The sequence below is a fragment of the Ascaphus truei genome, unplaced genomic scaffold (assembly GCF_040206685.1).
Source record: "Ascaphus truei isolate aAscTru1 unplaced genomic scaffold, aAscTru1.hap1 HAP1_SCAFFOLD_834, whole genome shotgun sequence".
Lineage (NCBI taxonomy): Eukaryota > Metazoa > Chordata > Amphibia > Anura > Ascaphidae > Ascaphus > Ascaphus truei.
In genome coordinates this window covers 78,291-96,626 of record NW_027457172.1, presented here as the reverse complement: position 1 = coordinate 96,626, position 18,336 = coordinate 78,291, and the positions used below count along the sequence as shown (strand labels likewise).

General features: G+C 49.4%; 1 protein-coding gene across 1 annotated transcript in view; it reads left to right on the top strand.

The window, feature by feature from the left end:
* The window catches only part of C1S (complement C1s), a 41,876-nt gene extending 29,036 nt beyond the window's left edge, over nt 1-12,840 (top strand). The window contains exons 6-12 of the mRNA XM_075584982.1: nt 1,873-2,072; nt 2,500-2,653; nt 6,992-7,113; nt 7,511-7,583; nt 8,239-8,370; nt 8,743-8,817; nt 9,958-12,840. Coding sequence (XP_075441097.1) covers nt 1,873-2,072; nt 2,500-2,653; nt 6,992-7,113; nt 7,511-7,583; nt 8,239-8,370; nt 8,743-8,817; nt 9,958-10,760 — 1,559 coding nt within the window. The 3' untranslated portion in view covers nt 10,761-12,840. The remainder of the gene's footprint in view (nt 1-1,872; nt 2,073-2,499; nt 2,654-6,991; nt 7,114-7,510; nt 7,584-8,238; nt 8,371-8,742; nt 8,818-9,957) is intronic.
* The last annotated feature ends 5,496 nt before the right edge of the window (nt 12,841-18,336 follow it).

Here is an 18,336-nt window from a genome sequence, read left to right as displayed (position 1 = left end):
TATATCCGCAGAGGGGAAGCACGATGGGCAGTGAGTGGATGTTATTAGGCTGTATATCCGCAGAGGGGAAGCACGATGGGCAGTGAGTGGAAGTTATTAGGCTGTATATCCGCAGAGGGGAAGCACGATGGGCAGTGAGTGGATGTTATTAGGCTGTATATCCGCAGAGGGGAAGCACGATGGGCAGTGAGTGGATGTTATTAGGCTGTATATCCGCAGAGGGGAAGCACGATGGGCAGTGAGTGGAAGTTATTAGGCTGTATATCCGCAGAGGGGAAGCACGATGGGCAGTGAGTGGAAGTTATTAGGCTGTATATCCGCAGAGGGGAAGCACGATGGGCAGTGAGTGGATGTTATTAGGCTGTATATCCGCAGAGGGGAAGCACGATGGGCAGTGTGTGGATGTTATTAGGCTGTATATCCGCAGAGGGGAAGCACGATGGGCAGTGAGTGGATGTTATTAGGCTGTATATCCGCAGAGGGGAAGCACGATGGGCAGTGAGTGGATGTTATTAGGCTGTATATCCGCAGAGGGGAAGCACGATGGGCAGTGAGTGGATGTTATTAGGCTGTATATCCGCAGAGGGGAAGCACGATGGGCAGTGAGTGGATGTTATTAGGATGCTGGAACATACAGACCTGTGCTCTCCCGATATTATTGTGCACAGGACAGTCTCAGCCTCTGATCCAAATCCCAAAGCAACATGTATGTTCCCCACTTCCACAATGCCTTCCACAGCCCTTACCCGCTTTCCTGGACCAACGGATAGAGATGCAGCTAGTAGCTGATATAGGGCTTTCAAAACTGCCTGCCTGCACCAGGCCAATAGCTGGCTATGTGTTCGCCGCTCGTCAGTGACCGCTGCAGGGCTGTGGGGCTGCAATTTGCTGTAAGAGTCCTCCGATAGGTATAAAGCTGCGTCCACGCTGCCGCTGAGCGCGCTTGGCGTGCTCACTGCAATTAAAATCAATTGGTATGGCCACTCTTAGGCCGGGCACGTACACTCTCCAAAGCTTGGCGCTTGGGGAGACAAACAAAATTGACTTGGACAGTCAATGCGCCCAGAACACAGCCACACACAAACACACACATTGCACACAGAAATAGCCCCGATCCATTCCCCCCCCCCCCCCCCCCGCTGGCGCTTGCAAAATTATGCAGGACACCCTGTGCTCATGCTTGGAGAGTTGGTGACGTCACCGCTCTCAAGCATGAGCGCGCTCAGCAGCACAGGGGACCGCAAACTGCATGATGACACTGTGACATCCCTATGAGGATTCCTACAGCAAATCCGCTAAGCAGCAGCCACATTACACCCGCCCTGCACCCCTCCCACTTAGATACTCTCCCTCACCTGTCATACATCACCGTTATCACACTTATGGTGTTATCTGATTTAGATAGACACCTAGGTCTTGAAGTCGTTTACAGATTACATATATTACTTATTTATTCTTATTGGTTCAGGTCACATTGATAAATTCTCACAACTGCACACATTTATAGTTAATTCACTAGGCGTGTGCGTGTCTGTGTGTGTGTATACACCATCCATATTTTAAGTTATGGTGGGTGCAAAAGGCGACACGAAACCTCCACCGTTAGCATATAGCCAATAAAGAATATCACTTGTGAGCACATGCACATGTCTTAGACAGGTCTGCAACCCTGCCTTTCACCATTATCCCCTAGCATACCGTGCTCCCACTGCAGCAAGGGATTCTGGGAAATGACATGCAAATGAGCACACGTGTCACCTTTTGCCTGCAATCCATATTTACATGAAACCCATATAAGCAAATGATTGCTGTATGTGTATATCTTATATATATATATATATATATATATATATGTGTGTGTGTCTCCCCCAGTAAACTGCAGCGGGGGTCTGTACACGGACATGAAGGCACAGATCAGCAGCCCTGGTTACCCCTCTGTGTACCCGGAGAACTCTCGCTGTGAGTACAGAGTGCGCCTGGAGCTCGGGTACCAGGTGATCGTCACCTTCCTAAGTGGGGACTTTGACATCGAGTCAGCGAGTGACGGGAGCTGCTCTTATGACAGTCTCACTGTACGTACATATATGTGTATCTGCGTGTACGTATGTATGTCTTTATTTACATAGCGCCATTAATGTACATAGCGCGTCACAGCAGTGATACACGTGGTAATCATATAAATAACGAATGATACAAATAACACATAATGGGGAGAAGTGCTTCAGGCATAAAAGTAACATTTAGGAAAAGGAGTCCCTGCTCCGAAGAGCTTACAATCTAATTGCGTGTGTGTATACATGCCTGTGGGCACGTGTTTGTCTGAATGTATATGTCAGTGTCTGTCGTTATCAGTCTGCGTCTCTGTATATGTCTTTATATGTGTACATCAGTGTGATATGCGCGTGTCTGCATGTACGCACGTCGGTGTGTACACACATGTACGTGTGTGTGTGTGTGTGTGCATGTATACCTCTGTATATTTCTTTCCCCCTTCCTCAGATTAAAGCTGGGGGGCGCACCTTCGGCCCGTTCTGTGGGAGCAGCGCCCCGCACCCTCGCAGCATTGAGACGGGCAGCAACGAGGTGGATATTATATTCCAGACGGACACTGGGGGAGAAAACAGGGGCTGGAGGATCCGCTACTCTGAGGCTGGTGAGAGGGCGCTGTCTGGGGATGAATGAACACACAGAGCCCCAGAGGATACACACACACACAGACCCCCAGAGGGTACACACACACAGACCCCCGGAGGATACACACACACTGACCCGCAGAGGGTACACACACACAGACCCCCAGAGGGTACACACACACACAGACCCCCAGAGGGTACACACACACAGACCCCCGGAGGATACACACACACTGACCCGCAGAGGGTACACACACACAGACCCCCAGAGGATACACACACACACAGACCCCCAGAGGGTACACACACACAGACCCCCAGAGGGTACACACACACAGACCCCCAGAGGGCACACACACACAGACCCCCAGAGGGTACACACACACAGACCCCCAGAGGGTACACACACACAGACCCGCAGAGGATACACACACACAGACCCCCAGAGGGTACACACACACAGACCCCCAGAGGGTACACACACACAGACCCCCAGAAGGTACACACACACAGACCCCCAGAGGATACACACACACACACAGACCCCCAGAGGGTACACACACACACAGACCCCCAGAGGGTACACACACACAGACCCCCCAGAGGGTACACACACACAGACCCCCAGAGGGTACACACACACACAGACCCCCAGAGGGTACACACACACACAGACCCCCAGAGGGTACACACACACACACAGACCCCCAGAGGGTACACACACACAGACCCCCAGAGGGTACACACACACAGACCCCCAGAGGGTACACACACACTGACCCCCAGAGGATACACACACAGACCCCCGGAGGATACACACACACAGACCCCCGGAGGATACACACACACAGACCCCCAGAGGATACACACACACAGACCCCCAGAGGGTACACACACAGAACCCCATAGGATACACACACACAGAGACCCCCAGAGGACACACACACACAGACCCCCAGAGGATATACACACACAGACCCCTAGAGGGTACACACACACACAGACTCCCAGAGGATACACACACACAGACCCCCAGAGGATACACACACAGACCCCCAGAGGATACACACACACAGACCCCCAGAGGATACACACACAGACCCCCAGAGGATACACACACAGACCCCCAGAGGATACACACACACACAGACCCACAGAGGATACACACACACACACACACACACACACACACACACACACAGAGACCCCCAGAGGATACACACACACAGACCCCCAGAGGATACACACACAGAGACCCCTAGAGGATACACACACACAGACACCCAGAGGATACACACACACAGAACCGCAGAGGAAACACACACACTCACACACACAGAGACCCCCAGAGGATACACACACACACACAGACCCTCAGGAGGATACACACACACACACACACAGACCCCAGAGGATACACACACACAGAGACTCCCCCATAGGATACACACACACACAGAGACCCCCAGAGGATACACACACACAGACCCCCAGAGCATACACACACACACACACACACACACACACACACACACACACACAGAGACCCCCAGAGGATACACACACACAGACCCCCAGAGTGTACACACACACACAGACCCCCAGAGGATACACACACACAGACCCCCAGAGGATACACACACACACAGACTCCCCCAGAGGATACACACACGCACACACAGACCCCCAGAGGGTACACACACAGAGACCCCCCAGAGGATACACACACACACAGACCCCCAGAGGATACACACACACAGACTCCCAGAGGATACACACAGAGACCCCCAGAGGATACACACACACAGACCCCCAGAAGATACACACAGAGACCCCCAGAGGATACACACATACACACACACACACAGAGACCCCCAGAGGATACACACACACAGACCCCCAGAAGATACACACAGAGACCACCAGAGGATACACACACAGAGACCCCCAAAGGATACACACACACACACACACAGACCCCCAGAGGATACACACACAGACCCCCAGAGGATACACACACACACAGACCCCCAGAGGATACACACAAACAGATCCCCAGAGGATACACACACACACACACACACACACAGACCCCCAGAGGGTACACACACACACACAGACCCCCAGAGACCCCCAAAGGATACACACACACACACAGAGGGTACACATACACACAGACCCCCAGAAGGTACACACACAGACCCCCAGAGGATACATACATACAGACCCCCAGAAGGTACACACACACAGAACCCCATAGGATACACACACACAGAGACCCCCAGAGGATACACACACAGAGACCCCCAGAGGATACACACACACACACACACACACACAGACCCCCAGAGGATACACACACACACACAGACCCGCAGAGGATACACACACACACACCCCCAGAGGATACACACACACAGACCCCCAGAGGATACACACACACAGACCCCCAGAGGATACACACACACAGACCCCCAGAGGATACACACACACACACAGACCCCCAGAGGATACACACACACAGACCCCCAGAGGATACACACACACACACACACACACACACACAGACCCCCAGAGGATACACACACAGAGATCCCCAGAGGATACACACACACACACATACATATCCCCAGAGGATACACACACACACACACACACACACACACACACACACACACACACATATCCCCAGAGGATACACACACACACACATACATATCCCCAGAGGATACACACACACACACACACATCCCCAGAGGATACACACACACAGAACCCCACAGGGTACACACACAGAGACCCCCCAGAGGATACACACACACACACACACACAGACCCCCAGAGGATACACACACACAGACTCCCGGAGGATACACACAGAGACCCCCAGAGGATACACACACACAGACCCCCAGAAGATACACACAGAAACCCCCAGAGGATACACACATACACACACACACACAGAGACCCCCAGAGGATACACACACACAGACCCCCAGAAGATACACACAGAGACCACCAGAGGATACACACACAGAGACCCCCAAAGGATATACACACACACAGACCCCCAGAGGATACACACACAGACCCCCAGAGGATACACACACACAGATCCCCAGAGGATACACACACACACACACACACACACACACACACACACACACACACACACACACACACACACACACACACACACACACACACACACACACACACACAGACCCCCAGAGGGTACACACACACACAGACCCCCAGAGGATACACACACAGAGACCCCCATAGGATACACACACACACAGAGGGTACACACACACACACAGACCCCCAGAGGATACATACACACAGACCCCCAGAGGATACACACACAGACCCCCAGAGGATACACACACACAGAGACCCCCAGAGGATACACACACAGAGACCCCCAGAGGATATACACATACACACACACACACACACACGGACCCCCAGAGGATACACACACACACACAGACCCGCAGAGGATACACACACACACACACAGACCCCCAGAGGATACACACACACACACACAGACCCCCAGAGGATACACACACAGAGACCCCCAGAGGATACACACACAGAGACCCCCAGAGGATACACACACACAGACCCCCAGAGGATACACACACACACACAGACCCCCAGAGGATACACACACACACACAGACCCCCAGAGGATACACACACACAGACCCCCAGAGGATACACGGATACACACACACACACACACACACACACACACAGACCCCCAGAGGATACACACACAGAGATCCCCAGAGGATACACACACACACACACACACATACATATCCCCAGAGGATACACACACACACACACACACACACACACATCCCCAGAGGATACACACACACACACACACACACACACACACACATACATATCCCCAGAGGATACACACACATACACACACATCCCCAGAGGATACACACACACAGAGATCCCCAAAGGATACACACACAGCGAACCCAGGGGATACCCAGAGACCCCCATGTAGGAGTGTACCCCCCATATAAGCAGAAAAGCCCATGCTTACAATGTCTGCCCTATATAACAGTAAATATAAAGGTGTGGGTATGTGTGTGTCTTTGTTCATTGGAAATGGAAGAGGGCACTATTAACCCTGTCAGTGCCAGAGGGGGCAGCAATGCATTGATCATTTGTTTTCTTTCCCCTTGTGCCTATCCCAAGCAGGTTGGAGCTCCCTTACTGCATTCGTCTTTGCCACCTCTGCTGGGGGGCTGTTCCATGCAGATATAGTGAATAAATACTTCCTCACGCCCCCCCCCCCCCTCTCTCTCCTGTCTCCCCAGCCATACCGTGTCCCCTGCAGGTGACCCCAAACGCCACCCAGCAGCCACAACAGGACAGATACGTCTTTAAGGATATGGTGACTGTGCGGTGTGAGGAGGGGTACGAGATTGTGACAGGACAGGTGAGGGGGGGGGGGTGCGGTGGGATTAACCCTATCTCTGCTTGAACTTTTTTATTAAATCCATCTCTCCCTCTCTCTCTCTCGTTGTCTCTCTTGCTGTTCTCCCTCTCTATCCCTGTTTCTCTCGTTGTCTCTCCCTCTCTATCCCTGTTTCTCTCGTTGTCTCTCCCTCTCTATCTCTTTTTCTCTCGCTGTCTCTCCCTCTATCTCCTTCTCTCTCGCTGTCTCTCTTTTTCTTGCTGTCTCTCCCTCTCTATCTTTTTCTCTCGCTGTCTCTCTCTCTCATTATCTCTCTCTTTCTCTGGCTGTCTCTCCCTGTCTTTCGCTCGCTGTCTCTCTCATTGTCTCTCTCTTTCTCTCGCTGTCTCTCCCATTGTGATCTTTCACTCTCTCACAGAAACATCGGAGATCCTTCCGATCCTCCTGCCAAGGAGATGGCACGTGGACAAACGTGGACCTGCTGTGCCAGCGTAAGCCGCCCAGTGCCACGGATATCGCCTCATTTAGTGACATGTAGTCATTAGTATGTATACAAATTACCAGCCATGTAATAGCAGTTACCCTAATACCGTACAGCAAATAGAAATCCCACGTGTGAGCACAGTCACACGTCTCAGACAGGTCTATAAACCGGACCTTCCCCCATTGTCTCCCAGCATGCAATGCTTCCACTGCAGCTAGGGATTCTGGGTAATGACATGCAAACAAGCACTCGCAGTGTGTCACTAAGTCCTTTAATAACACAACAGAATATACACAATAACAGCAATATACGAGATGACTCATTTGATATCACAATGGCACAGCAGTATACACACTGTATCACTCATTTAATCACAAGGTAACAGTGCAAGTCATTATTGGGGGTCCCTGTGTAACGCGCACGTACGGTATATATATACATTATTGGGGGTCCCTGTGTAACGCGCACGTACGGTATATATATATATATATATTATTGGGGGTCCCTGTGTAACGCGCACGTACGGTATATATATACATTATTGGGGGTCCCTGTGTAACGCGCACGTACGGTATATATATATATATACATTATTGGGGGTCCCTGTGTAACGCGCACGTACGGTATATATATATATATTTGTGGGTGTCCCTGTCCTGCAGCTGTGGATTGTGGTCCCCCCGAGAGTATAGAGAACGGCAACGTGAACTCTGCACCAACCACGTACGGTTCCGAAATCAAATACCGCTGCCTCCCGGATTATTACACCCTGACGTCCCCCGATGCAGGAGACGGTGAGAGCCACGGGCAGCGGCGGGAGGGGGACATAGGGGTTTAACCCCTTCACAGATACAGGGAACTGCAGTGCATTGCAGAACCACAGGCCTCTCGGGCAGGGAAGGAGTTATTATTGAGTAATAAGGACACAGTTAGCATTGCATTGTTTGTACTCCGGTCTGTCTTCCAAAACACCAGTTAGATTGCAAGCTCTTAGGTCACGGCTCCTGTCCCAATGGGACTTTTATGGATTATACACTTTTCCCGCTGTATTGTATAATAACACTGCGCACACTGGCTGCCAGTGTATTATTTACAATACCACACAGTGGGGTCACAGAGGTGCTGCTGCGTTGGGTCACGTGATCTGTTCCTCTTCCTGTCCCCAGGGACCTATCACTGCTCTGCAGATGGACACTGGATCAACAAGGAGGGAGGAAAAGAGCTCCCCAAATGTGCCGCAGGTAAAGCAAACTCATTCTCTCTCTCTCTGTATACGTGCGTGTATATATATATATATATATATCTCCTCTTCTCACACCTCCCCGCCCCCTCTCTTCCTTTATTTGTCTTAAGGCACGTACCTCACTCTGATAACAGTGTATTAAAACCCATTCGACACATGCAGAGTTTTATTCAGCTTTGGGAATCTGCCCCATACAGTATTTTCCAACCCCCCCCTCCTCTCTCATTCGCTGCTTTTCTATCTTTTCCCTTCATCCCTCCGTGGCAGTGCAAAAAAAAAAAATGGGAGATGAAGCCCCTCCCAACTGGACACATCTTCAATCGGGGTGTGCCGGTCCTCTTGCCAGGCTTCTTACTCTGCTCCTCACATCACTAAAACAGATTAGATGAAACATTCAAGTAAAAGAAGGAAGCATATGAGAGAAATGTTAGTACATTAAGGAACATCGTGAACCTCACCCCCAAAAAATCTCCCTTTGGGAAGGAAAGTTGTTTAGCCACAGAGCGCCTAGAAGAAGAAGAAGAATAACACTAACAATAATCTCCTTGGTGCCGTACCAAAGTACCAGTGAAAAGAGCAGAGCCGTCCCCTTCCAGGGAGCGACGCCGCAGTGTCTACCACCCAGAAGAAGACAATTACTTTCTCGGGAACACTCCTCCTGGCATTCAGCTGTCCATTAACATTACTGCAGGGGAGAGTCTTTATAGGGGCCTGATGGATCCTGATTGGTTAAATGTTTGTCCTATCCTCAAATGGGAGGGGCTAAATTCCCTTATTTATTGGTACTGCCATGAAGGGATTAGAAGACACGAATGCAATGAATGATTTATTTTTGGTATGTTCCCGCTGTCCCTTTCTATGTACCAATGATCCCTCACTTTCTCTCAACGACCCCCTTCTCTGTATGTCTTTTTCATTTCGTTCCATCTTTTTCTCTTCCTCCCTTTCACACTCTGTGCCTTCTTCCTCTCCATTTTCTCTCTCCTCCCACCATCTTCTCTCTCTTCACTACCTTCTTTTTTATTTCTCTTCCCCTCTCCCCCTTCCTTCCTTTTTTTCTTTCTCTTTCTCCCCCACCTCCCTCCCACTACTCCTTTGTTTCTCCTGCCATCTCACTTCTCTCTCTCTCTTGCTTCAGTTTGCGGTGTCCCCAGCACTCTGCTGCTCTCTTCCAGCCGTATATTTGGTGGTTCTTCTGCTCAACCAGGGAACTTCCCGTGGCAGATCATGTTCTTTGCTCCAAACCGTGGCAGTGGTGCCCTCATATCAGACCGCTGGGTTCTGACCGCTGCCCACGTGGTTGATGGTAATAACTTCCCTGAGATGTTTGGGGGGGTGACTAATCTTGCTTCTCGCAAGCCAAGACATGTCCTACTGGCCAGGAAGGTAATTATCCATCCTCAATGGGAGCTAGGGACGAAGACAAACTTTGACAACGACATCGCATTGGTCTGGCTCAAGAGTAAAGTCCGTCTGGGGGCGTGTATCTCCCCCATCTGCCTGCCTAAGAGGGGAGCATGGTCCTCCCCTGACATAAACAGTATAGGGTACATTGCAGGTTGGGGGGAGACAGAAAAAACCCAGAAAGTGCGTATTTTGCAGTTTGGAAAGGTCCTTCTCAGGAAAATGGAGGATTGTAAGAGTACGCAGGGCACCAGCGAGAACGTCTTCACCACTAACATGGTCTGTGCGGGGGGAAATGGGGTTGACAGCTGCCAAGGTGACAGCGGGGGGCCACTCATGTTCGAAGTCCCCCAGGACCAGGACCCCAAACGGCTGTATGTAGGTGGCATTGTGTCATGGAGTCCTCTGAAATGTGGCACCAACGGGCTGTATACCAAGGTAGAAAATTACGTGGACTGGATCGAAGAGACGATAAGGAACGAGGAGGCGGGAGAGGAGACTGGGCAGGAGGGAGTGGCCCAGGAGATATGTGCATGAGGGAGAAGAGCGGGTGTGTGTGGGTGCAGTTATATCAGGAGGGAGAACGTTCAACATGGGCCAGAGTCTGGAGATGATCACTTGCTATCATGCGCAGTGGGTGGGGCATGGGGAGGGGGCACCGTATGTAGAGCTTTATATAGAGGATCCCCGGAATTATCTGCCAAATCTTCGGAGCTGCAATTTGGAGGCACGTGTACTCTAAAAATATACTCACAAACAGCGCTATTGTGTTAAGCAAACATCTGTTCTGTATGCATGTTCATGAAAGTATATGCGTGAGTGTGTATGTGTGTGGCTCTGTGTGTGTGAATGTATGTGTTTATGTGTCGATGGATATTACATACGTGTAATTACATACTTGTATATGAGGTTGAGTTCAGCCTATGTTAGATTTAGACAACAGATACTTTATCCTATATTTGTATTTACTGTATATTGATCCAAAAGGAAGGAATACAAAACACCCCCCAGTGACATATCATCCAATTATATCTCTTAAGGGGAAACATTCCTTCCTGCCTCCAGTAATGGCAATCAGATTTCTCCCTGGATCAACATCCTTCCCATGTTTACTAATTTTGTATATCCCTGTATACCTTTCCGTTTCTAAAAAGAGATCTAACTTTATCATCTTTCCCCCTCCCCGCACTACGGGAGAGTGGATGCTACGTGTATAGCTGGTGCTGGTTAGCTTACCTGCTGTAGGCCAGGAAGCCTGAGTCTCCACGGATGGGAGTGGGAGTAGCAACAGGACAGGCTGGTAGTTCTCCGGCCAGCGTCTCCATCCTGTAGGGAGCTGCCGGAGGCAGAGAGTAGACCCCACAGGAACATACATTCCCAGTATCCACACAGAGACCCGGAACGGTTCACCCTTTATTTGGAAGGCCAGACCCGATTCCATCTCTTGCAAAAGAGGTACTGTGTACACCCGACAGTTATGGAACATCTTCCCTCGCATCTTGCATTCGGTTACTTTGCTGACTAGGCTCCCCAAGGGCTTGAGGCCCCATAGGCTGGTCACCACCCCCTTATCCCCTGATGGGGTAAGGCAGACACCACCTTACTCTCCGAGGAGCAGGCTACATCCTGGAATCGAACACTAAATTTGGGTCAGGAGCCTCTTAAATATCTAAAGAGGGGTTAGTAACTCTGCCCCAAACTGGGCAGGTCTTAGGCCTGGGACACGGTGCAGGGAGCGGCGCTGGGCAGCGCTGACCCTCATGCTCTTCTGCTCAAGCAGGAGATTTTTCGTGTCCCTGCATGAGCGTCAGCGAGCGCGCTTGTGTGCCGGGTGGGAGACTGGCAGGAGGCGGGGCTAGGGCGCCACGTCACGGCGCCGACGTCACGGACTGCCATTGGCTTCTGGCAGTCACGTGACCGGCCCTGCGCTTCCCTCAGCGGCAAAATTTAAACTTGCCTGTCTCCTGCATTTCCGCACGCCTCTGCACGCTTTCAGAAGCGCCGTCTAAAGCCGCGCTGATAGGGATAATGTTTCCACTCAGCGCACCTCAGCACGGTCTTTTTGACCATGTCCGAGGCCTTAGAGGAGAGACCGGTGTCACACCACACTATGTGCGACCCATTAACACCCCCCCCTCCCTTAGGCATGACGCTCCCAACTGCCATCCAGCCTGCACCTGGCTAAGGCAGCAAATTATCCAGTGTGCCAATGGACTCACACCCTGGCCCATGTGAAAGGGATTTAACCCCAGCACTGCCTGCACTTACCAGGAATTATATGCTGGGGCCGGAGAACACATAGCCAGGGGCACTAGGCTACATAACCTTTTCTTAAAGATGTCTATTATATCTGCCATCACAATTTCCATGTGTAATGAATTCCACGCCATTTCCTTTGTTGCTTGGTAAATCTCATTTCCTCCAATCCCAAGGGATAACCCCGTGTTGTTTATGCTGCCCTGGGCTGATTAGTTCTCTTGAACGTTCCTTATATTGACCCTAAATATATTTGTGGGTACGGAGGACAGGAGTGTCGCTCGCAAACCAGTACTTATCAAAGTGAAATAAGTGCAGTAAAATGTAACAATCTTCAAAGTGAATAAAATATATAAAAATAGTGTGTATTAACTGTGAGTGATTTCTTAACCCACTACTTCCGCTTAATGGCAAACAGTGGACATGACACACCAAAAAATAAAAGTGCAATGTGAAAGAAATCAATATAAAATGTCCTCCACTCAACCTTTACAAAGTAACCGTTCTCCAGTTTCTCACAGGTATGGGTTCCACAGCCGGGATAAGCGAGCGGAGGGCACCCAAAAATGTACAGAGAAAGAAACAAGAACAGACCAGAAAATAGTATCGTAGGCGTGGATATCAAAACTAGAAAAACTCCAAAGGTTACACTCACATCCTAGTGAGTGTCCAAGGGCAAAACACAGTCTGTGGCAAATACCAGCAGGGCCACAGATTTCCCGGGGCTAGAGTTATGACTGCCCCCCCCTCCATCGGCCAAGTTGCGAGCCCCCCCATTTCACACCTTGCGAGCCCCCTCTATTTCCCTCCCTCTTCCCATGTATTTCTCTCCCATCCACCTCAATCTCCCCCTCCAACAATTACCCCACTCTCACTCAATCTCTGCCCCCCGCCTCACATGTATTTCTCTCCCCCTACTCCCTCTTTTCCTCACTCACCCCCTCTCTCCTCTCACTCTCCCCCCCACTCAATCCCTCTCCTCCCACTCATTCCCTCCCCCCTTCCCAAAATATATACCAAAGAACATCACCTCCCAAAACAAAAAAGCTTCCCATCCCCAAACACATACAACGCGCCCCCCCCAAATATATACAAACCACTCCACCCCTCCAAACATATTAAAAAAAAACAATACATAGAAAAAAAATACATATTGAAAACCCCCACTACATATAAAAAAAACCCAATACATATAACAATAAATAGATACATAATAAAGCCAGAGCATATAAAAAACAAAACCCAAATACGTATATAAAAAAACAAATACATATATAAAAAAACAAATACATAGGTAAATACAGAGGTAAGTGTTCAGTCACAGCCTATCAATTTGGGCTGTATTTGTATGGGTAAAATACTGTGGTCTGTACCCCCTATCTTGAAGGGATGTTTGCTAGATTCCCCAGATAGAGATAGGGGGGGCTATGCACTAAGCAGTGATAAGTCGTTTTAAGAGCGCAAAGTGCTCTTAGAACGTGAAGTTCCGCCGAGCGCTATTCACTAAGCCGTGCAAACAGGCACTTTGCGCTCTAAAACTGACTTTTTCCTGGAAATTTTTCAAAGTCCAACTTTGCTCGTACGATGAGCTGTTTGCGCTGAATCCTGCCCTTCTGCGGGATTCACTATGCAACGCAAACTGATCGTACGTGAAAGTTGCGCTGAATAAAGCTCACCAGCTAAAGGCAGGTGATAAAAAAAGCAGGACTTAGAAAAAATTCTTTGATTACCTTTTTGCAGGCGTAAAACCCATACAACAGGCCGGCGGGTGTCCCCGGCTGACCCCGCGGGGGTCCCTGAGGGAGGCCGGGTGTCCCCGGGGTACCTGCGGGCCTGCAGTACCAATGTTGTGCCTACAAAAATACTAAACATTATTTCTAACTAAATACACCCCACTAACACATACTGTACAGTACAATAATGTGCAACATAACTATTATCCAGATATGGATAATAGATTATTTGCCCATTATTAAACAGTGCATTAGCATACCTAAATAAAGTAAATAAAAACAGTAGCCAGCTAATCCAATGAATACAAGCAGTAACAACATCAACAATGAATTAATTAAACCATTAACCAATGAAACCAATTCATTCCTAAACCAACTCAAAATGAATAGTAACACTAACCAATCAAACCAATGAATTATTACAACATTAATGAATGTAACAATTAAAAGACAAAGAAATACATTCAAACAATCTCTGAAAGAACCATAAAACACATTAGCTAGCATAATACAACATTAACTACAAACAAACACCAATCGCAAACATTTTATTACCATTAAGCAGGAAAAAAACAAACAATCACATCCACATAAGAAACTGACATTAAAAAAACCAACAGCAATACCAAGCCAGAAATGCCCCCCAAATATTGTAATAATAATGTATTAATCTGTACCCTAAAGTGGTACAGATTAATATATTATCAGTCAATGTGCCTCCCCCAAAAAATCAAAAAACACATCCAATGAAGAAACCTGTAGAAAGAGACATTTACAAACATTGAATATATTACTTACCATTAGAAGCGGTGGCCCTCAGACTCCCGGGGTAACAGGAAGCTCACGTACCTTGAAGGCCTCCAACCGCATCCGATGCCATCCGCCATGAAGGTCCGGATCAGGTACCAAAATCTTCTTTTTTCTTTCTTTAATCACCTTCTTCTATCTTCATGTCACCATTTCTTGATCTTCTTTATCTTCTATCTTCATCTGTCAATCCAAAAAGAACCATGGTAAATCCCAACCGATGTTGTCTCGTCGTCTTCTTGGGCTCAAATGAGGCGTCACGTCCTTAAATAGGGCATGTGACGTCACATTTAGCCTCAAAATGGTTAACAGCCACCTGATTGGCTGTTCAAACAATGTTCCGATTTTCATTTTTTTTTTTACATGACGTCACTTAAAGGGAATGATGCCAGCCAATCAGAATGGTTGTGCTTCATTTGCCTTTAAGATGACGTGAAGAAGCCGGCGTCACCTGGTATTTTAGCCAATCAGATCGTGGGAACTAAATCCACACTCTGATTGGCTGAAATACCATGTGACGCCAGTCATCTTGGATTTAGTGAAGTCATCTTAAAGGCAAATGAAGCACAGCCATTCTGATTGGCTGGCATCATTCCCTTTAAGTGACGTCATGTAAAAAAAAAAAATTAAAGTCAGAACATTTTTTGGGTGCCATCCAATCCCGTATCCCTGTGAAAGCCATACCTGTTTATATTTGTAAATAGTTATCACATCTCCTCTTAAATGCGTCTTTTCCAATGTAAACAAATCTAATTTAGCTACTCTTTCCTCATAAGTCAGCTTTTCCATCCCCTTTATTAGTTTGGTATTGTGAGGACTCGGGGGTCACGATGGTCGCAGCGTGGCCTCCCCTCACCTCTTTCTGCTCCCGCTGCCGTGGGGCTCCGTCCTCGCCACTCCCGCCCGACCTCCGTGGTGAGGGGGCTTCCCCGTCCTCTCCGCTGGGCTGCCGCTGCTCCACGTGCGGCTGGTGCTCGGGCGCCTGCCATTGCCCCTGCGCGCGCATCCCCTCCCGTTACGGAGCGCGTGCCGACACTAATTAATTTATTCACTGCTCTTGCAGTGAAGCCACGCCCCCCGCCCAAGCGCTGGTTACCAGTTAACCCTAAATCCTACCACCTGGCGGCCTATATTGGGGACCAATCCTGGGCAGCTCCTCGGGCTCCTCCAGGCCTGCCTCCGCTACCCATTGGTCAGCCACAGTATTTAGTACCTGTCCTACCTCTCTCACATCGCTCGACATAGTCTCTGCTACGGACTCTCCCTTTGTCTTCATTTATTCAGGTTGCGACCCGGCTTGGCGGACGTTCCTATCTGGCTCTAGACCCCGGCTCTCTCTTGACATTGCAGCTTCTATCATCCCTCGATCACAGCTTGGACCTCGACCTCCCGGATCTCTCTCTCCCCGACCTTGGCTAACGGCAACGACTTTGTCTCTTCTGTACCGGTACCGGCAAGTATTGCTACTCCTATCCACACCTGGCCTAGCAACGCCAAAACACCACACTCCGGACACGCTCCTTCTGCTGCGGGTGCGTGCACATATACGTCCCCACCTCAGTATAAGGGACGAGTCTGGTCTGCGGGCAGCACCGGCGTAACAGGTATCTCTTCTCTACTATTTCTAATTCCATAATGTCTTTTTTTAATGAAGTGGGGCCTAAAATTGTACTCCATATTCAAGGTGTGGTCTTACTAAAGATTTTTACAGTGGCAAAATTATGCTTTCTTCCCTTCCATCCATACGCCGTTTTATGTAAGATAAGATGTTATTTGCCTTTGCAGCTATTGCCTGACATTGAGCACTATTGCTAAACCTGTTGTCTACAAGCACTCCTAAATCCTTCTCCATCAAGGATTGACCTTATTGTGTCCCATTCAGTTTGTAAGCAGACTGTTTATTCTTCTTCCCAAATGCATAACCTACATTTATCTGTATTAAACCTCATCTTCTATTTACCAGCCCAAGTTTCTGGTTTACCCAAGTACTTCTGTAAAGACATTACATCCTGCTCTGATTCTACTACCTCATATAATTTAGTGTAATCACCTGACCCTCCTCCTGCTCAACAGTGTCTGCACTTGCACTCCTTCCTCCCGTCCTGCTGGCTGCCCAGGTATTGAGTATTGTCCTGTAGGCCAGGAATGCTGGTAGAGGGTCTGAACAGGTGACATTACTGCTGGGACCCTTTCTTAACCTGGAGTCGTGCAGAGCATCTCGTTGTTACTACCTGCAGACCTTTGCTCCATTTAAACCTACAGAGGTCTCTCTGCTCTGCTCATATCAGGGACCATCAGAGTGTCACCATTAATACTAAGAACAAACAGATCTCTGCATCATTAACAAGGGGAACCTGCAAAACCCTGCACTAGGCTCCATACTGCAGGATCCAGGCTGGGTAAGTGGTCACCATACGGTATACCCCAGACCTTCTGAAACAAACACAGACAACTGACAGGGGGGAGTGACAGGGCAAGAGATGATGGGGGACTGAGAGACAAGATAGATGAGCGGTGGGGGAGGGACAGGATGAGAAATGGACAGAAGACGGGGGGATAGGGCGAAAGATGATGTGAGGGAGAGACAGGGAAAAGATGAGATGGGAGAAACAGGCCACAGAGATGGGAGGGGGAGGGAGAGAGCAAGAGAGATGGGATGAAGGAGTCAGGCAAGAGATCGGGGGAGGGACAAGCTAGAGAGATGGAGGATGTGCACCTTGTTACTCACCTGTAGGAAGATTTACTAATCAGATGCAGGAAGTGGCTACATAAGGATCATTTGGGAGTAAGACCAGTTACTCTGTGATAAAGTTCCCTTCGTGGTATGAAACATGTGCGAGTGACCACTGGAGCTGTGTGAATATCCCACTTTTCAATAAATCGTTTTTTTCATAGATTGCGTTCAGGTTACTGAGAGGGCTGCAGTGTACCCCTTTATGCTGCTATTTTTATCTACTTGACCTTCGGCTGGAGCACGCACCGGTGGGGCCCGGTTCCTTGGCTGTTTTGTCTGCCGACACGGGATCGATGGAATCATGAGATGCATCTTATCCGTTGCCGGCTATTTGAGCTGGTGTGTGACCGCAGGCTGCATTGGGCTGGTGTGTGGCTGCATTGGGCTGGTGTGTGGCTGCATTGGGCTGGTGTGTGGCTGCATTGGGCTGGTGTGTGGCTGCATTGGGCTGGTGTGTGACCGCAGGCTGCATTGGGCTGGTGTGTGGCTGCATTGGGCTGGTGTGTGAGCGCAGGCTGCATTGGGCTGGTGTGTGGCTGCATTGGGCTGGTGTGTGACCGCAGGCTGCATTGGGCTGGTGTGT